The sequence below is a fragment of the Peromyscus leucopus genome, chromosome 2, assembly GCF_004664715.2.
Source record: "Peromyscus leucopus breed LL Stock chromosome 2, UCI_PerLeu_2.1, whole genome shotgun sequence".
Taxonomy (NCBI): domain Eukaryota; kingdom Metazoa; phylum Chordata; class Mammalia; order Rodentia; family Cricetidae; genus Peromyscus; species Peromyscus leucopus.
Window position 1 is genome coordinate 114,942,763 of NC_051064.1, and position 21,533 is coordinate 114,964,295.

The 21,533-nt window shown below is 44.3% G+C and overlaps 1 protein-coding gene across 1 annotated transcript in view; it reads right to left on the bottom strand.

The window, feature by feature from the left end:
- Window positions 1–13,843, bottom strand: part of Slc5a9 (solute carrier family 5 member 9) — a 30,169-nt gene extending 16,326 nt beyond the window's left edge. Inside the window, exons 1-10 of the mRNA XM_028890415.2 lie at window positions 13,541–13,843; window positions 8,569–8,786; window positions 5,916–5,987; window positions 3,908–4,012; window positions 3,434–3,598; window positions 2,243–2,348; window positions 1,350–1,430; window positions 894–1,099; window positions 552–687; window positions 17–124 (exon numbers count right to left, since the gene is read on the bottom strand). Coding sequence (XP_028746248.1) covers window positions 17–124; window positions 552–687; window positions 894–1,099; window positions 1,350–1,430; window positions 2,243–2,348; window positions 3,434–3,598; window positions 3,908–4,012; window positions 5,916–5,987; window positions 8,569–8,730 — 1,141 coding nt within the window. The 5' untranslated portion in view covers window positions 8,731–8,786; window positions 13,541–13,843. The remainder of the gene's footprint in view (window positions 1–16; window positions 125–551; window positions 688–893; window positions 1,100–1,349; window positions 1,431–2,242; window positions 2,349–3,433; window positions 3,599–3,907; window positions 4,013–5,915; window positions 5,988–8,568; window positions 8,787–13,540) is intronic.
- Window positions 13,844–21,533: the final 7,690 nt, after the last annotated feature.

A 21,533-nucleotide genomic window follows, 5' to 3' on the forward strand; every position in this document is an offset into this window, starting at 1 on the left:
GGGAGCTAAGACTCACCCACGGGCATGAGAGCCATGACCAGCTTTGGGTAGGCGATGTTGGAACATCCCACTCTGGCCCCACACACTCTTTGACAGATGTCAGGGTCTACGCAGGCAACTTCATCTGCAAAAGAAAGAAGCTGCATGATGCTGTACCTCTTTATGTTGGCCCACTATTTGCTTTCTGATGCTATGGGAATACATTCACTGGAGACTCCAACCTAGTCTAGAAGGTCAAATGACAAGTGGTCTGATTGCCTATAGATTTGTGTATGAACTACACTGCAAAGCTTGTCTGATTCCTTTGATAAAAACAAATATCCTTGGGAGGATCCAATAATGTCTTGTTTCTTCTCCGCATGAAGGGGAAAAGTTTAAAATGGCCTTCAGATAGATTTCTTCTACTCTAGTACAAAGTCTAAAATGCTTTCTTTGTTCTCTTCATCGAGAAATCCTGTCAGCCCCTGCTGTAGTTCACCTGTCCCAGGAAAGCCTTCTCTGAAAATGTCCTACAAACCCCACCATGCACAGAGAGCAGCACTAGCTCTTACCTGGGTACAGGGCCCGGCTGATCATGCCAGGCATGACAATGAAGAACATTGGGAGGATCTTTAGGTAGCCCCCCAGCACTGAGCCCCCCTTGGCATGGGAAAGACTCTTGGCAGAGAGAGACCTCTGCACAATCACCTGAAATAGTGTGAGATAGGCATAAATAGCAGTGGAGATATGTCACTGGTCAGAGAGGGACTTAGCTCAGTGCAGCCCCAACACTGGTCGCTATTTGCCTCCACTCAGCCCCAGGATGATGTCCAACCCTCTATGTACCCAACTGCCTGTTTATTTATTTGTTTTCAGGAAGCGCCTGCTGGGCCAAACCAGGACGGGGACATTACCTGGTCTGTGCACCAACACCAGGTGGCCAGGACTGTGAGCCCAAAAATGAGACCTGGCCAGGGAATGTCCCCATTCACAGGGTCTCGAAGCACATGGAAAGCGTCTGGCCGTGGGAGGTGACAGGTGGTGTTGGGAACTGTGGCATTGGGGATGGCCTGCATATATAACTTCTGCAGGCCTGGGTACCAGCCCACCTCCTGAAAGCCTGAGGGAAGAGACATGGTGTGAGAAATAGACCCGAAGGCCCAACATACAGCCTCATGTGAGCCTCTGGGTTTGAAATGACTTGAGAATTGAGAATGGGTGAGAATGCTGGGCCTTGGGTTCAAGATTCTTGGTTTGGAATAGAGAGAATCCTGACTTTAGGGAGCCCTGGCCTAGAAAAGGGATATGGTCTAATGCCATAGAAAGTTCTAGGGGGTCAAGGATAGGGTGTATTTAGATCTTTTTCTTACCCAGAAACATGAGGACCAGTGCTCCCCCTACCATGATCACAGTCTGTAGAGCATCTGTGTAGATCACAGCGGTGAGCCCTCCTGGGTACCCAAGGAGAGGATACATCAGTCAGCATCATGGGAGGGGGAAGTTTCCCTCTGGGTGTCTGCCCTGTGTTTGGCTTCACTGGGGGAGACCAGAGAAGACACAGAGCCCTTTTAGCAGGGAACCCCGGTGACAGACCCTTCTCCACTTCTTCTCTCTCTATCCCACCCAGGGACTATGTTGGCTGGTTACAGACCAGTCAGTGTGTTTTGATGGAATTCTTTCTATCTTGGCAAGATCTGGTCACCACATCAACAATAGCCTGTTGTTCTTGCTATTACTATCCCCAGGCTCTCTGCTTTCCCTCCAAAAGCCCACCTAGATGCCCCCATCATTCAAAGCCAACTTAGCCATAAGTTGTTCAGTCCTGGGCTGTTGTCCCAGGGCACCCAGTTCTATGAATGGAAGGAAACATAGCAGAGCAGATTCATGGCATTGCCACAGTGATTATGACCCAGACAGCAGTTCATTGATTCCCCACCTTGTCCTTGCACCACCAGTCCTCAGCAGAACCCATGTCTCTCTCATTCCCTGCCTTTGCCTGGTAGATTTTCCATCTCTGCCATTCCCACCCCTGTTTCTCTCCTACTGACTTTTCATCTTCCTCTGTATGCTCTCTCATAGTATATCTCTGTCTTCATTAGTTTTTCTCTGTCTTTTCCTATCTCACTGTCTTTCTCTGGATCATCAGTCTTCCGCCTGTCTCTGTCTATCTTTATCTTTCTATCTTTCAATATGCTTGCCTGTGAAAGCTTCTTTCCTCATTTCATGGTCTCTACATACTGATATGGCCTTTCCCCCTTCCTACCTGCAATAGTGTAGACGGCTGTCACCACCAGCAAGATCACCGTGGAGAGATAGAGGTTCCAGCCTAAGGCCATCTGAATAAAGATGGCTCCAGAGAAGATATCTGTCTGTAGAAAGCAAGGTTCCACAAGTTCATGCCACCCAATGCTTCCAGAATGATTGTGGTGGGTGTGTCACTACCTTATCAGGTGTCCTTAGCCTTCATCAAACAAAGGAGACAATGCTAGTGAGTTTGGTCTTGGCATTAAAGTGCCACACTATGGAATGTGGGCTTGACCTTGTAGACATGGAGGCATGGTAGAATTTAGAGTGAAACAATACTGTATAGTGTTTTGAATGAAAAAATAATAATTAGCTAGCCTTGAAAGATTTCTCTGTATATTATAAAGGTTAGGGTAAGAAATAAAAGTGGAAGATGGAGGAAGTAAAGCTAGAAGCTGGAGGTGGAGAAGAGAACATTTGAGAGGAGAGAGTAGGAACTGTGCAGGTTGCTGGCTGCTCCTTTAGATAACCTGCAGGACAGTCTGGGCAGGCAACAGTGGGTCGGGGTAATCCTTATGCTTGGGTTATTATGGGACTTGGGGTAAAGACTTTGCCTCAGTTAACAGTGTTGGTCCTGAAAATAATTTCATTGATAGATCTGGCACCTGACTGATTCTGTTCTCTTCAATCTATTTGCTCATCTCATTATATGATAGTTCATAAACTAATTACAGAGTCCACAATAGGATATGGGAGTCAAGATCCAGTTCTGATTCCAGACCTAGGCTTTGTATAGACTTGGATAATTCACTTGACTTGTCTAGGTTTGTTTTCTGAGTTTAGTTCAATAAAGCAATAGTAATGATTTTTCTGACTCTAATAATCTAAGTAATTAATAAAGAGTTGCTGAATGAAGTATCAGTTAATGGAAACATGAAAGAGTAGAAGCTAGTTTGGTAGTTTCTTGTGTGAAAGATCAATATTCACTTAAAACAGTTATCATTCATTTCTGATCTTCCCACTTCTGGATGGAGGCATTCTCTGAAGTCAGGTGGATTCATCTTTTATCCTTCATTCCATCCACACACTCTTTCATTTCATCCCCTTCTTCCATTCCTCCATCTCCCTTTCCTTTTTTCCATCCCTCCCTGCCATCAGTGAGCTCAACATAAAGTCTGTGGTAAGGAAGCCACCTTGGAGTTATACCCACTGATATCTTGGTGAAGATGTAGAGGACGAGAGACAGGACTGACATGTACACCTGGATCCTCTGTCCTCCGAATCGTTTCTTCAGGTATTCTGGCATGGTGACCACACCAGCTGCTATGTACACAGGGACGAAGATCCAGCCCAGGGCCACGAGCAGCCAGGTTGCCTGGGAGAACACAGAGAAGTTATTTTAATTGTAGAAAGATTGGTAGCTTCTCACCCAGAGGTAAGGTGTTGTATGGGAGAGCCACGAGGGGGGAAACCAGGGACCTGGGTCCTCATCCCAGCTTTTCTGGATAATTTCTGATGAGTCTTCTTTCTTTTATAAGGTGCTGCTGTTACCATCTATATAATAGGTCCTCTGTTTACCACACAGCCTCCCAAGTACCTCTAAGATATCTTTCATCCCTAAGGCCAGGCATAGGAGATGGTTTTGACCCTCAGCACCCTGGAGCAGTCAGGTCAGCTTCCTTACATTCCACTCAAAGCCACCGACAGCAAGGCCTCCAGCAGCCCCTGTCCCAGCCAGGCCGATGAACAAGCCACTGCCCACATTGCTGGACATCAGAGATGCTCCGATCTGAAAAGCACAAGTGAGGTTAGTTTGGAGCAATCTTGGCTTAGGATCACTTACAGTGAGAAGGCAGCTAGAGGCTGTGATTTTTGAGGCACTGGCTAAACAGAACCATTCCCATAGGGTTTTTCTTTCTCCTCACAAGGGAGTAGCTGGAATTACCAGTCATTTCTCATTATCCCTGTGAACTTCTAGGTTCCCAGACTCAAACGTCCTTAGGTAGTTTTCATGTTGATAGACATAGGTTCCCTGTTCTTAGATCTTCCTGCTCCAGATAACCAAAATCTTTCAGAGACTTCCAAAGGCTTTCAGGGGTTTCTCTTCTTTTTAGAGAGCAGAATGTGAGCCGTGGTGGGCAGGGATAGTGAGCATCACTAAAACAGAAGGTCAAAAATGACTGATGTTATGAGTATGAGGGGATGTGAGAGTGAGTGAAGAGTGAGTGAGGGAGTAAGAAGGCAAGAGTATGTGGGAGTCTTTAAGTGTAAGATTACATGAATGAATGTATGAAAGTGAGTGGGAAAGTACATGTATGCACATGTGTGAGTATATGTGAATGTTGGCTTGTATGTATGTACCTATATGGCTGCCTTAGTGTGTGGATGTGTGACTGTGAGAAGGTGAGAGTGTATGAGTACATGAATGAGCATGGGAGAATTTGTGTGAGTTTGATGTGACTGGGTTTCTAGGTAGGCCTGATCTTCCTTCATCCCACTTTGGGAAGAGGAAGTTAATTTTCAAGGTTCAGTAGAAATGTAGGGTATGGTCTTAGGAGAGATGGGGATTCACAAATGCTGGGGATCAATTTTGGAGATGGTTGGAAGCTTGCCCCTGATTCTCAACTCACTATTCTTCGTTACACTATTAAGTGTAGGTGTCGTTCTTTCAAGATAATAATTCCTACTTCCTATCCACCTATTGCCCGAGATGCAGCTGAGAAACCCAGTGCCTCCCTCTGCCCCAGGTTTGATTATATTATTCATAAGTCTATATGCCCACTCAACTCTGAGTATCTCTATAGCAGGAAATTCCAGCTATATTTCAGTAGATCCAGTGCTCAACATAAGGCTCATACCTGGAGACAGAGCAGGGGGATTGAACTCTCCCTGGGTGTTTGGATGCCAGGCTGAACACTAAAAGTGTTGTTAAGAAATGTTGTTAAGTGTTATTGATTGACAGCTGACAAATCCCTCCCTGAAACCCGGATGAGTTGATCAGGTAGCTGTCAAGCTAGCAGCTCCTATTGGGTGGATGGCAAAGACTGTTGTTATGACATCCCAGCTGCTTCAAATAGTTCATTAATCCATTGAGGAAACTACACCCCAACTTCAGAGGAATGCTGCAACTATGATGCTGTGGAAGCCACAGATGGCTGCTTTGGGAGGCTGTACTACTGTCACGACCACTTCAGAAAACGTGCACTGGACTGGGAAGATCACACTTTGGGCTAGATTACCTTCACTGGATAATGAATGACTCTACTCATCCTATAGCTACTCATGCAACACAGAAGGGAAGCACCAAGAACAATAACTTTCTGCTTCTAAAAGCTGGGGCCATGAGACTCCAGTTCTACAGTATAGAACTGTAAGCTTCTGTTTGGAATCCCAGCTTACAAACTTCTAGAACTGAGTGCTATCAATACTATGTTCCTTTCCTGCCTCTGTTTTCTGTCTGGATAGAGCAAAAGAACCCCCCCCCCACCCGCCCACCATCTGTAACATGCACAGGAGACACCTGGGGGAGATGTCTCAGGCTTCTAGGTGATTGGGGCAAGATAGGAATCCAGAGTTGGGCAAAAAAGTAAGAGGGTGTTGATGTAGTTCTGGCAAGAAAAGCTGAGAGGAGGTCATGGATGGCCAAAGCTGGGAAATATATGCTGGGAGAGGAGGGAGGAAGGTCAACTCACTGGCCACCAGGTCATGGATCTCCCGGCCAGGAAATAACCACCAACGGTGCCTCGGCTTGCACGAATAGATGACTGGAAAGAATATGCAAACATGTTAGGCTCTTACAGTCCTCACCTTCCACCCCTTGATTAACTGCCCCCTTGGTATATATATGCATTGTGGAGACCAAGAGGACAAGCACTGAGGTAGAGCAGAGCTGTCTGTATACCTATAGCATCAGACTTTTTTAAACTATGGGTCTGTGGGAGAGTCACACCCTCTTTGCTAGTTTTGCTCTCCATCTGTTTCTCAGGACTGATGTGAAAAGCAAAGGAGGTAAAGGCTATCCACGGTCCTCAGGAATAGCAGAACGCCATGCAAACTGGAAGGTAATTAGTGTCTCCTTACTTTTCCCTCTGTTCTTGACTTCTTCCAAGGGATGGGTTGAAATCTGCCTCAGGTTCATAGTGACTGACTCTCCCCCAAGCTAGCCTCTTCCTTCTTCTTAGACACCTACACTGGAGAGGGTATGGTTCTAGCCATTCTGAACACTGACAACAATGAAGAACTCTGTTTCAGACATTCTTTGATATGGCTTGGAGTCAGAACACACCATTGAACCCACCGAGGTTCCTGGAAGGAGCCGGTAGGTGGCCAGTCAACAGCTTATTTTGGGATGTGCTCTGAAGGGTGAGGTGGTGCAAGGAGGGTAAGCTCTTTCTCTGGGGACATAAGCCCAAACTTCTTGGTCAAGACACTAACAGGACTGGAATGATACCCGAGCTTTCTCCACCTTTGATGTAGAGAAGAGGCTGTAAGATAGGCTCAAGGTCCCTAGGGGTAGTTTGGCAGGGCATGATGAGAGTCTGTGGTGTGGACTGATGGTGGGCAAAGCTGTGTTGCAATTTGTGCTTGAAATGTTCCAAAGTCTCATATGTTAAATACTTAGTCCACAGTGCACTATCAGACATGGGGGTTTTAGGAAGAGTTTAGATTATGAGGGATTCTGACCTAATCAATATATAAACCCCTTTGACAAATTCAAAATTGAATGGGCTATTGGGAAGCAGTAGAAACTTTGGAAAATGAGCCCTAGTTAGAGCAAATGGGTCATGGAGGGCATGAATTTGAAGATTATATCTTGTCACCAGCATTTTCTTCTATTTCCCAGCATCCACAGATGATCAACCTCCTCTTTTACATGCTCCTGTTGCCTTCCCACAAACCCATTGTAATGGAATTAGCTGACAATGGTCTGAGACCTCTGAAACCTGGAGCCTAAACACATCTTTACTTCTTTAAGTTAATTAACAAAATTTTGTCACAAGAGAAAGCTGACAAAGGAGTAGAAGTTACTTCAGGGGCTGGAGAGATGGCTCAGAGGTTAAGAGCACTGACTTCTTTTCCAGAGGTCTTGAGTTCAATTCCCAGCAACCACATGGTGGCTCATTACCATCTATAATGAGATTTGGTGCCCTCTTCTGACATGCAGGCAGAACAATGTATATACATAATAAATGTTAATTTTTTTTTTTTTAAAAAGAAGTTACTTCAGAGTGGCAGACAAGAAGTCTGACTAGATCTAAGGGAAGAGAAATCCTTGAAGTAGAGGAAGGGAAAACAAAAGGTAATTAGTCATTGGGGAGTGATACACACATGTACAGGACCTGACATGTGTTAAGCTTTGGCTAGAACTTTCCTGTGTCACCTCTGATCATCTTGGTGGCAACAGTGGCAGCAAAACTTCATTTCACAGATGAGAAATTGGGCTACAGAGCAGGAGAGGACTTGTCCAACACACATGGGAATTGGGGTTCCCATGCTGGCCACCTCGCAGGCACTGCTGATCTCCTGTCTGCCCACTTCTTTCTCAGACCAAGCCTGGCAAGTGAGGGTTAGCGCCTCCCCTCGCAGAGGAGAGGCCTGAGGTCCATAGGCATTCCTGACCAGCTGAGACTTGGGTGATAATCTGCCTCACAGCAGTCCGAAGGTCCTGACCTCTCAGCAGAATCCTGTGTTGATAACAGCAGCTGTTTATTTCCTGCTACCTGCATGCCAGGCACCGTGGCAGGTGCTTGTGTGTGCCTTGTCACTGAATGATTGTAACTTTCAACAGTATCAGCTGAAAACACACGGGCAAAGTGAGAGGTGTCTACGTCCCCAGGACCACATGGCTCCAACTGCTGGCCTCAGGGTTCTCTGACCTCAAAGCCCTGCACCTGCCCACAGCTTTGTGGTTTTTTTGAACAATAGGAACATTGGAATCTGGAAGGCGCTATTGCCTAAGAGCATGTGTATCTGAGTTCCTTGTTTAAGACACTAATAGAAGGGGAGGAAGGCTAGGTGGTGATCTTACTCTGAGTTGGGAGTCCCGAGGCAAAGGAGAGGAGAGTCAAATTCACAGTGACTAAACGGGTTGGATGTCTGAGCTCATAGCCTGACCTGCCTCTGGCTCACTGTGTGTTGCTCAGGGAGGCCATAGGTCTCTCTGGGCCTCAGTCATCCATATACAGAAGGGCAGGATGGGAGTGGGTGATTCCTAAAGTACCATAATGTCAGCTACCTACAGTTGTGTATTCTTCTTTATCCCTTTTCCCCTCTCCTCTCTCAGCTCAAGATGAGAGGCTTCTCTGCTTCTCAGTCAGATTTCAGCATTACTTAATCCTCACTCACCCAGATTCCCACAGCAAGGACGAAGACAAAGTAGAAGACCACCACCACGATGTCATAGGCATGCAGGCTGACTCCAGAGCCCAGTGCTAAGTATGGTGCTGTCTCAGTGCTGACTCCATCCCTTGAATCTCCAGGCTCCATTGCTGCTAGCTCCTTGCTCATCGGTTACTGTCATTCCCAGCAGGCTGGACTTTGATGTCCTCCTGGCTTCATTCCTTCTGTTTAATGATTAACAAACCCAAGCTTCATTAGCCTTTGAGAAAGCAAAGAGTCCTGCTAGCATGTGAAGTCCTGCCCACTTTTCTCCTAACTGCTGTGCCTTCCCTTGCAAGACTTCTTCCCTCCCTCCCTTTCTTTGCCTGCTGCCATTGTATAAACATGCATGCACATTGTATAAACCTGCCATTGTATAAACTAGTGTGTGCGCACACACACACTTTAGAAATCAAGGTGCCCAAGCAGCAACTCAAGCAGCTGCTCTGTGGAAGAACTGGAGATATTGAATGTGGAGCTGAGGCTGAAGTTCAAGTTTCCTAGTCATCAATTTAACACAATTTTCCTTTCCTCAATAAGAGCAAGAGGAGGGAAGAGAGGAAGAGTCTGTGACCATCCTTGTAAAGCCGCCACTGCCTCGTATGTCCTTACTTCCAACCCACCAAGGTTCCTCGTTTTATAATGGAGGAAACAGACCCAAGAAAAGCTAAATTTTTCTTGCACAGAAAAGGGCCATTTGTGTCAAGGCAGGCCAAATTTACATTTTCTGATGCTTAATCTACACTTCCTGTCCTGGACTATGACAGGTGAAGTGGATGAGGTCAAGTTCTGCCTTGCAAAAGGTAGAGTTCAATGAGGAAGACTCTCTCTCTCTCTCTCTCTCTCTCTCTCTCTCTCTCTCTCTCTCTCTCTCTCTCTAGACAGGGTTTCTCTGTGTAGCTTTGTGCCTTTCCTGGGACTCACTTGGTAGCCCAGGCTGGCCTCGAACTCACAGAGATCCACCTAGCTCTTCCTCCCAAGTGCTGGGATTAAAGGCATGTGCCACCACCGCCCGACTGAGGAAGACTGTCTCTTAAGATTCAGGTAGCCTGGTTTCTGGTCCCCACCATGTCTTTTACTAAACTTTGGATAACTTCGGGAAAGTTACTGTCTCTGAGTTTAATATTCTGCTCATCAACATGCCCTGAGTGCTGCCTACCTCAACGCACCAAGGAGATTAGAATGTACTCCCCAGATCCTCTACAAACTCTGGGCTACTTGGTTCTCAGTGCTAACATAGATAAATTAATATCAGCTACCATCTATGCCCAGATGCTAGGCACAATGCTTGTCAATATCATCCCATAATAGTGACATTTAGACCTTTTAGTCTGTGAGTGTTGTGTTGCTGTGCATACGCAGGCCAGTCTCAGATTGGGGTGGATAAAGGGACCCCATTGGCCATGCATGGGTTGGGTGTAGGGAACACCTTCTCTTCTCTTTTCCTTTGGGGATAAAGAAAGGAAGAAAAGAAGAGCTGTGGGTTTCTTTTGGCTTGGCCCTGTAGCCCAGAACAACAGATATAGACCATCTTGAGTCACAAGAGTTGGAAGTGGTTCTGCCAGAGTAGTCAACTGGAATCAGGTACAGCAGAGTATAACACCGATTTATATATATATAATATATATAATATATATTTACATATTTATATATAGGGGGCAGAAGGACAGAGAGGCAGATTTGTAGCAAAAGTGCTTTTCACATGTATTTACATGTAAATAAGTGTTTATCAACTTACCCAAGTGAGATGAGTAAGGAGCTCAGCAATTGTTAGCAACATCAGAAACATGTGAAGAATAGTCCCTGGTATGACCTTTGTGGAGAGGAAGTGGAAAACGTGGCTTGCAGTCACATGGATGTTGTCAGGGAGGGATGGAGGCTAGGTGTGAGCTCAGACCAGCGAGAATGGCATAGTGCTGCCTGGGCCTCATTCTGTCAGAGAAGGATGAGGACACAGCAGGGAGAAGAGAGCTGAGCTCACAATGTTCTGCTCTCCACACTGAGAAAGGTCATCTGGGCCCTCAGGGCTCTGCTGCTCATGTACCCTACACCATGTCCCCAGCTGCCTCCTCACAACGGCTGGAGGCTAAGCCCAAACTTTGCAGTTGGTCTAATCCTAAACCAACAGGTTTGGCCACATAATATCAAAGCTGATAAAATAAGGCAGTGGACGTCGAATTGTCGCAGCCGTGAAACTGGTTATGTCTTAGTGTCACACTGAGGGACCCTGAACACTCCCAGGGATATCCCCAGGAAAGAGTCAGCCTTCTGTCTGTTCTAAGTTCTCCAGCAAAGCCTTCTCAGGAGAGCTCTGCTCAAGTCAGAAGTTCTGTGCCAAGAGCATGTCTCCTTCCTTCTTCAGTCGCAGCTCCCAGGCTTGGCAGCAGTACTTCCCACGAGGGGAGGGAGACAGCGAGCTGACTGATGGTCATGTTCCCTCTCCCCAATGCTGGCAGATATCCAGAAGCCAGCTCTAGAGAAGGCAGGATGCACAGGGAAGAGAAGGTTGCCTGCTGAATAAAGACTGAACTATTAAATAGTCTGAGGCACTTGGCATCACAATTTCTGAGTTCTTGAGGCTATATCTTCATACTTAAAATACCAGAATTTCCATGTAATTTTAACCATAAAATGGCAATGGTTTAAACTTTAATTTAGGAGTGTGGAAAGAATGTCCTACTGAGCAATCAGCTTAGGAAAATGGCTCTTAGGATCATTTCCCCGAGTCCAGCCTATGTTACCTATAGTTCACAGTACATGGAAGATACTTTTCCAGCATCTTAGCCAGGTATCCCTTAGGCTCTTGGCTGGATCTTCATTGAAGACTGTGTAATTCTTGGAATCCAGGCTAGTAGATCTCCTAGCTTCCCATCCTTATCATTCTTGGTCACCAGCTACCATTTTACTCCTTTTGGATAGCTCCTGCCTCCCATAGTCCTAGCCTCTCCTGCTGTATCTGTCATGTTCTTTCCCCTTTGGTCATTCTGAAGAGTACAGATGAACACATGGCCCTGTCATCTGTCACAGGGCGCTGTCCTGTGTGCACCTTATGGGGGCTCTCCTTTCCACTACACCCCTCAGAATTGGGGTCATAATCCTTCCTTGCTGCTAGGCTGCATGATGGGGGGAGGGCACTGGAATGAGATATGCTCGCTCTCCTCTCCAGGTCTTTGTGAGTACCGTGTCCTCCACCATCATCTTTCCTCAGAAGCCTTCTCTGGCTCCCAGCCTGGGAACACCCTGAACTCCAGAACACTCCTGCTTACTTCTCCAAATGCAACTGCTGATTTGGGGCCTAACTGCCTTAGACATGAGTCCTTAGAGTTTTTAACTGTCTTATTTTTATTCATGACTCCCACTGACTGGAGCAAAGTCATTGGGGTGGTGGTGGTGGTGGTGAGACTGCCTTTTATAAGTCCCTCTTGAGGCCAGTGTGGGTGATAGGCAAGAATGAAGCAGCTGGTGCTACACTGCAGACAGAGGAGGCTATGGACCATGGTGAAGAGGAGTTGTCTTGACTACTTTCACGAGCAAGATATGTGCCAACCGGCATGGGTATTTTCCTTAGGGTCTTCCACAACCACCTGGAAGTCCTTCCCCTCACTTAGTCCCTAGTGCTGTATGTGTAGAACAGACTCAGTTTTGATTCAACCTAAAGAACTGCAGGTGCCCTTAGGAAAGATCAGGTGGGAGGTTTTGACCAAGTGAGGGAATTACTGGTGGGGAGGTCTTGAACACATGGCATCAGATGCTGGATCATGTAGACTAGTAGGCAGCTCTTCCCTTTTCCATGTGCTTTGGAATTAGTCCTTTGCAGGAAAGCGAAGGCCCCTTCATGCAGCTGCCTGCAAGTCTCCTGTCTCCTTGCAGCATTCCTTACCTCAGTAATTCTGGGCAGGCTCTGTGTACCTCCTACTGGCTTGTACCCAGGCTGCTTTCAAGTCCTTCCTGTAAAACCGCTCTTTGCCAGGCTTTTTGCTGACAACTTCCTCATCCATAACAATGAAGGGTAGAATGTTTAAGACTACTGCCCACAGTACTGGTCACTCACATCACAAACACTGACATGTGGGCATTTCAGTTGACTCTTTATTATTGCTACTTTCAGGCAGAAAAAAATTATTAGTTAACTTCTGGGGCTTGTTTGTGTTTTTAATTTGGGTTTGGATGACTCAAGTGCTCAGCACCACTGTCCCTTCTCTCCTGGCCCTGTGTTCCCAGAGAGAGAGGAGAGAAGAGGTATCCCTCCTTATAGTTGGATAGAGATCAGCTCTAAATTGTCCATTCCAGTTGGAGCAGTGTGCAAGGTGCAAAGGAGGCTAAACTGGGTGCAGTCCCACCTGCCCCCGGGTCTGGGTCTTGGTTCTATGCCAGTGATTATCACTGCAGTCTTTACCCACTCTTTGCCCCACTGCCTTTTGCAATTTTCTGACCTCAAGGCCTAGGGATGCTGGTTTTACATGCCAGTGTTCAGTTCAGTTCAAACGTAGAGCTCATTCACTCACTAGCACATCTGTGTCAGGTCTAGGTCAGGCTGCACCATGAACAACCCAGGGGCACTATTCTACCCCTGAGAGTATAACACCAGCAGCAACTCACGATAGAACAAGGTTCTCTCACAGGGGTGGAGGGAGAGGCAAGTCTGGATCCTGGCAAGGAAATCACATGGTTTGAGAGGCCAGAGTGGGTACCCACTGTCTTCCTTACAGGTCTCTCCCTCCAGCTACCAAAGGCCAAGGATCTGGAACTCTCCTGTGTCTAGGTGGCACCTGAGGAAGAAAGGAGACCCTATGTTCATAAGCTAGATGCTTAATTCTAAGAGGAGAGTAGAAATACATAGACATATAAGTCTGAGGAAAATGACAACAGAATAATAGGGATGTAGAAAAGTGGAGGAAGGGAGCAAGGGAGACTTATATTCTAATAACCAAAAACATACCTGCACAACCTGGTCAAAACCTCCTGGGCTCAGTGTCTGTGCCTCAGGCTCCTCAGTGGCATGGCATGGCCTTTAACAACTTTTCTCAGTGACATAAGACTGGAAAGGAGCCTGTCTCCTCCCCGAGAGGGTGGCAGGCAAGACTCTGAAATCTTAGCCCAGTCACTGGGCCTTGAGTTTTGAGGGACAGAATCTGCTCTTGTGGCAAGGTGTGGTCCCAGAGTAAATTAAACACACCCTGTCTTTGTTCAGAGTTGCTCAGGCCCCCAGAGAGGCAGGAAGGGAGACACAGCTCAGTGTGAGACTCTGTCACTGCTGCTTCAGTCACAACTTTCTCTCACACCTTGGTGAACAGGTTTCTCAAGGCAGCAATACAGTGTTTGGGTTTCCAGAAGAACAAGTTTTGGGCTCTAATGTATAGCATGGCATTGATCATATTATATTGTATACTTAAAACACAAGAAGAAAATATAGCTGAAGAGTTCTCACCTCATGCTTCAAATGTGATCGCAATAGAGCTAATCATTTTACAATGTAAAATTACACATGTTAAATGACTACTACATCAAAACATCACATGATGCATAACTTATATTACCTATGCTTTAATAAGGCTGGAGAAACTAAAATGAAATTCTCTCCTGTTTTTCCCAACATATGAGGAACTGATAGCTGGAAGCTGACAGAGGAAATACAGGCAGTCAGGATATTTGAAGTGGTGTTGGGATTGGGCCACAAATGAGGCACAGGTATGAAGGGTATCCCTACCAGCACTCCCCTCTCCCACATTACACCCCTCACACTATTTGCCACTTGCCCAGGGAAACTGAGGAGAAATAGTGAAGACACTGAGCCTAAAATACCATAAGCCTAGATTCATTTAGTTTTCTCTACTCCCTAGAAGGGCCATGGTGACAAAGTACTTCACAGTTTTCTCTCCTGTTTGTCCTTTAGAAGAAGAAGATAAATACCAACTCACAGGCCAATGGAGGAAGATAAAAGTCATTAAGAAAGTGTCTTTGTCCCTGGCACACATGGCTCTTTCCTGAGGTTCCAGCAGGATTCCAGGATTCAGTGTGATAGCCCCTGTCATGGCCTGTCACTGAAGCTCAGTGAAGCAGAAGACTGAGTCCTAAGTGGTACTGGGAGGAGTAGCTTATGCACAATGCCCAAGACTTTGTATCTGTAAAATGGGATGATAACACATGCTTTCTAATCAGTTGGAAACATTAAATATGATGGTAGTTAAGGAACAAGGTGCTGAAATGGGACATCTGTCTCATTCTGGCTAAGACCTGGAAGTAGAGTTAAGAGACTCTAAAACATCATAGGCTATTTATTGTCTTTCCTTCTGTCTACCAGAACTTGAAGGTAAGATCCAATTGTTGAAGGCATTATACACTTTGTACATAAGACTTGGAAAACTTGAGCTGGAACTGACATGGAAGCCTCCTTCCTGAGGACCAGCTCTTGCAGTTTCTGAACGTTCTATGTAACCTATTAAGGGAGAAAAGTAATCAGTAGTCTTACACAGTTGTAGAGCCTGTGAACCACAACAATGACCAGGGCAGCAAGATATCCCCAATGGTGTAATAGTGACACTTAGGTTTAGTAGATAACCAACAGCCACATAATTGGGCTTGAAGGCCTGCTCAATAAAAGGGAATTTGTACCTGATAGTGTAGCCTAGCCAAACACCCACTGCTACTAAGGTCCTGTACTCTTGAGAACCTACCACTGCCCCTTTCCTAAACTGGGTACAAAATGCTTATCTTTTTACTCTTAGATAATAAATAAGGCTATCATGCCTCATCAAATAAGCTTATTTTTGCAGCAGACATAAACCACTAAAGAAACCCACAACTGGTCAAAATGCAGAGACAACTGACCATGGGGTACCCAACACAACACATATTGCTAAGCCTCAGGGAACATTGAGGAAGAGGGGAGTGTGTTGTATTGCAAGATCCAGAGGATCAGTAAGTCAGCTGTGAGACGGTAATAGGAAATGTAACAAGAAAACTACATAAATGAAATCTCAACAATATGCCTGCAAGTTTACATGCCAACAAGGATGGGGGAAATCTCACACCACTCTAGATGAAGCACCACAGGTGACTGCTGGCTGCTAAGGAGTCAGTCTTCTCCAGTGATGAGCTTCTTCATAAGTTACCTAATCCCAAGTGGTCAGCTCTAAATACATATACATACAAGCCACACTAAATGGCCTCAATAGGGTGTGTGTGTGTGTGTGTGTGTGTGTGGTGTGACAATTATAATTAAAGAACAAGTCATGAATTTGAAAGGGAATAAGGGAATTCAGAAGGAATTGGAGGAAGGAAAGTGAGGGGAAGAAATGATGAAATATAGTACTCGTGCATAACATTTTAAAAAATTTAAAAAAGAAAAAATGTCTGCTGACTCCCTTGGGACATGCTCATGTATATGGTAACTATCAATGGTGGGATAAGTACATACACATATCTACATGCACATACACCCATTTAAAGTCAGATAGGAGAGGTAGAGTTCAACTGTGAATGTCTTATGAGGCCTTGGTGTGAAAGTAAGTAATTAAGAATCGTTATCACTATTTATTAGCAAAACTAGCTATTTTCAGAATTGCAGTACAAGACACAGCCACAAAGAGGCAAACAGAATACCGGAGCCTCCATCCAAGATCCTCTGAGTAGTGAGGCAGACCCCAGGTGTCTGAACTTCCTCTCACCCCATCTTATTCTGGCTGTGAGACTAGAGGCCCACATACAGAATCTGTAGGTGTGAAAGGGACCCCTTGGGGTTTTCATTTTACAGCCAAGGTTCTGAATAGCCTGAGACATTGCTGGCAGAAACCAATGTGCGAGAAAAGTATCTGACCTCATATGATGTTTGTCTCTCCTCCACTTTGTTCTGATGTTATCAGTTCTCTGTGATTTGCCTCAAATCTCCACTTTTTTGTCTGTCCTTCCCTCCTCACCCTCCCTGCTCTTCCTCTCCATGTCTTCCCCCGCCCCCTCTGTTTTCCAAAATCTGCAAGTTTCTACAACTGTGAAGTTTCAGGGAACTTTCTTAAGGATGCTGTTAGTATATGTCAAAAACTTTTAGAAACTCCCCAAGATTACCCTTTTTTAAGTCTCTGAAACTCTAGATCTCTGTGAAAGTTTTTCACTTCCTTTTCTCTTTGAAACCACATCCTCTCTGAACCTCCGAGACTCATTCCCTTGTCTTCCACAGCCCACCATCACTTGGCAAATGGATACTGGTCAAAGGACTCGGTGCTTTTACAAACCCTCCACACTCACTAGCACCTGTACTTTTCAGAGATGTTAAGATCAGTCAAAACCAGAGAAGAGCCTGGCATCTAAGGTTTGATTCTGTGCTCTTTATGCTGTTTGTGTGGCCTTTGGAAAATTGCTTGTGCCCTTCTAAAGTTTTCTTTTGTAACCTAGAGAAACTAACAGTGGATATTGTGGTATTTTTGTTGTAAGGACTGGAGCAATAGATTACATGTTTCAGCTATGTGGTTATGTTTCAGAAAACAGACATAGCTAAATGCCAGATGCCTAGGTGAAGACCTATGACTCATGATTTTTCCATGAGATGAGAAATAAGAAAATGAAGAGATCATGCTTATGTTTTGTACACCATTGCTAGGAAGATGGAATAATTTGGAAAGTTCCTTGATTTTTAGAAGTGCATTATACAAGTTCATAGCATGCCCTTCTGTGTATATTCTGTTGGAATGTAGATTTGACTTTGAAAGTACAATATCAATAATTGGACACAAGGTGGCGCCATGAAACAGGTTTCAGCATATACCCTGTTTGCATTGAGAGATGAGAAAGAGCATTAGGCAATATAGATATTATCTGTGAGCCCATCATCCTGCATAGTCCTGCATCAGATGACATTGGCTGGATACCAGGAAATCTGAGCTGTCCTGTAATAACACATCATTGTGTTTAATATGTAGACTAGTATCATTTAATAAAATCCTTTGATGCCAGAAATGTTCTGTGAATGTGTTGTTTGAAATGATACCCATTCACATACACATGAATACTTGAGCTGTGCTTACTAATGAACTAATTTAAAATATAAATAGCCAGAATCCTAGAACACTTCAGGTTTGCTAATGATAAACCAGGACTCTCTAGCCAAGACTCTCTTTGAATTTGGACTTTCATAACACTAACACAAGTGAGCCTAATTTCAGTAAGAGGTAGAAATGACTGTTGTCCTCTTCTCTGAGTGCTAGCCAGGTGAAAAATGCTTTCCAAGGCAGCCTAATATAACAGCATTCTTATGACACCTTGAAAATGATAAAATCATGGTTCAATATGGCCCAATGGCTTCTTATTTGTGGCATGAAATTTAAGTGTCCATTGGAGTGAGTCAGCCACCCCTCTCTGCATAAGGCTGATCAAAGTTTCAAGTAGAAACAAACCACACCCAACAGGGCTGCTACAGGAGGATTCTTGAAGGGAGTTGGCTTTGAGATGGGCAGAAATAATGTAATAAAGCTTTGTTAAAGAGGAGACACGGGTACCAAGTGGATGGATAGCATGGAACAGTGAACAGAAAATGCTCTGAGTAAGTTCAACACATTGACACTATTAGTCAGTATTGAAGAAGATTTTCTACTCTAGTCTGAAACAGGTTAGGCACATTTCCCAGTAGAGGAGGTCCTAACTTACAAGAAAACAAACAAGGCCCCCAACTGGATCAGGCCCTCTGAATAAGTGAGACAGCTGATTGGCTTGATCTGTTTGGGAGGCATCTAGGCAGTGGTACCTGGGCTCGCTGCATGAGATAGCTGTTTGAAACCTGGGACTTATACAGGGACGCTTGGCTCAATCTGGGAGGAGGGGACTGGACCTGCCTGGACTGAGTCTATCAGGTCAATCTCAGTCCTCAAGGGTGGCCTTGATCTGGAGGTGGTGGGAATGGGGGGTGGGCTGGGGGAAGGGGAGGGGGGCAGGAAGGGGGAGAACAAGGAAATCTGTGGCTGTTATGTAGAACTGAATAGTATTGTAAAATAAAAGAAAAAAAATGTCATCTCAAACTACTGGTCTGATGTGAGAGACAGAATGGGGAGTTTCCACAGGAGGTGGCAAGCTCTGCAGCCCAGGGAGGAGAGGAGGCAGGAAGGGGACCCCCGAATCACTTGGGAAATGTTTGATGAAATTGTAGTGGTTTATACTACCATGGCAACTTGGAGGCAGCACTCCACCAACCTAACAATTTAGCTGTATTTTTGGCCAGATTTTTTTTTTTTGACAAATATACTGAGTCATCCAAACAAATCCTTTGCTAAAGAGTCATCAGATGGATCACAGTAGATAATCTTTTTGAAGTGTGCTTGGATGCGTTTGGCAAGTATTTTATTGAGGATGTTTGCATCTATGTTTATAAGGAATATTGGTTTGTAGTTTTCTTTTTATGTTGTGTCTTTGTGTGGTGTGTGTATCAGGCTAATTGTGGCTTCATAAAAAGAATTAGGCAAACTTCATGGCTGCATGTAGAAGACTATAAATAGATCTATATTTATCACCCTGCACAAAACTCAACTCCTTATGGATCAAATACATAAACACAAGGCCAGATACCCTGAATCTTACAGAAGAATAAGCAGGAAATAGTCTTAAACTCACTGGCACAGGAGAAGACTTACTGAGCAAGACACTGATTAACACAGGCACTAAGACCAATCACTAATAAATGGGACATCATTAAACTGAAAGCTTTTGTATGACAAAGGACATCATTATTCAGACAAAATGGCAGGCTTTGGAATGGGAAAAGATCTTTATCAATTACACATACACTAGGGGATATATACATATATATATATATATATATATATATATATATATATATATATATATATATATATGCATGCCCTGGACATCAAGAGAACAAATGATAAAATTAAAAATGGGATAAAAATTAAATAAAGAGTTCTCAAAAACTATAACACAAATGGTTGATAAACACTTAGATAAATGTTCAATATCCTTAGTCATCAGATCATACACATCAAAATTACTTTGAGTCTTTATCTTGCTTCAGTCAGAATGCCCAAGATCAACAAAATGAAAAAACAGCTCATGCTGGTGAGGATATGGGAAAAATAGGAACACTTACATATTGCTGGTAAGAGTGCAAACCTGTACATCCACTATGGAAATCAGTATGGTGGCTCCTCAGAAAGCTAAGAATAGATCTAACTCAAGATTCAGCTATGCCACTCTTGGGCATACACTTTAAAGTCTCTACATCCTACTATAGAAACCCTTGCTCATTTATTTTTATTGTTTTCCTACTCATAATAGCCTGAAACGGGAAACAGCCTTGATGTCCAACAATTCATGAATGGAAAATGAAAATGTAGCTCCTTTATACAATAGGATATTATTCAGCTCTTAAAAATTGAAATCATGAAATTCACAGGTAAATTGACAGGAAGCTCATTCTGAGTGGTAATGCAGACCCCAAAAGACAAATACTGTATGTATCTCTTATATGTGAATGTTAGCTTTTAAACCTTCAATGGTCTTGATACAATCCATATAACCACAGAGCTTAGATATAAAGTAAGGGTCTAGGGGGTGTGGCGATATTTTATTTGTGCTCAAATGTGGTGATATTTTATTTATATGTTAATAAATAAAGTTTGCCTGGAGATCAGAGGACATAGCCAGCCATAAACAAAAGTCAGGCAGTGGTAGCACACGCCCTTAATCTGATCACATGGCAGATAGAGTCTCTGTGTGTTCAAGGACACAGCCAAGCATGGTGACACACACCTTTAATCCCAGTACCAACCATAGAGACCTGGAGGTCTGTACAGACAGGCAGTGGTGAGGAAGTGAAGTGCCTGGGCTAAGAGCCATTGTGAAGGCAGAACAGCAAGTCAATAAAGGCACAGGTTAGACAGGAAGAAGTCTCTCTCTTGGGAAGCTACAGCAGCATGGTGAGCTAAGGTTAGGTGGTAGCTCTCACTATTTCTCTGATCTCTATGGCTTTCACCCCTGTATTTGGCTTTGTGTTTCTTATTTAATAAGACTGTTTAGAAATTTGTCTACATAGAGGAGGAGGAGAGGATCTCTCAATGAAGGGGAAATAGTGTTTATGGTTATGGAGACATAGGTGGGAGCTGAAGTAGGAGGATTAAACTGGGAGGGGGAGGGGAGAAGGGGGAAAAGGAGGGAAAACTAACACTAAGTTCCATTTGAGGAACCATATGGAAACATACTACTGTGAAAGTTTCTCAAAACATACACATATGAAAGAAATATAAATGAAATCACCAAATAACAGAGGAGAGAATGTCTCAAATAGACATCTTCACTACCAAGTAAACCATCTAATGCCACTGGCAAATATTTTATTGAGGATGTTTGCATCTATGTTCATAAGGAATATCAGTTATTCTTAAAGGGTTACATCTAATTCAGTCAGTCATTGACTAAAGTGGTCATGGAAACCCCAAAACAATTCAAGCTATTGCCAAGGCTTTTGGTTGCTCTCCACAAAACTGATGGTAAGACACTATTGCTGAAGATAATACTTAATGTCTCATTGAAGTCAAGCTGGTGCCTAACTAGAACTTTCCTCCCACTGACTAGTGTCCATGATACTGGAAGGTGTTCTGCACCCTAACCTATAACCTAACTACAACTCTGAGGTCTACAATATTGACCTACCTGCATGATATATTGGTGTAATTGTGGCACAAGCATTCATGGTACTAGAACTGGAGACCACAAACACACTAGAGAACTAGTGTGAAAAGTAGAAGCTGACTGTAAAGAAACTGCACAATCTCCTGTCCTATTTAGAGAAAAAGAGAGGCTGTTTCTTGTGTATGTGTTTCTCTTTAAGTGAAGATCCTTGCTTTCAAAGCAGGTTTTCTTCACTAGGCTTCCACCTTGAGAAAGTTCAATGGAAGAAGGGAAGATAATGGAAAACATGGATGAGAAAAGACAGC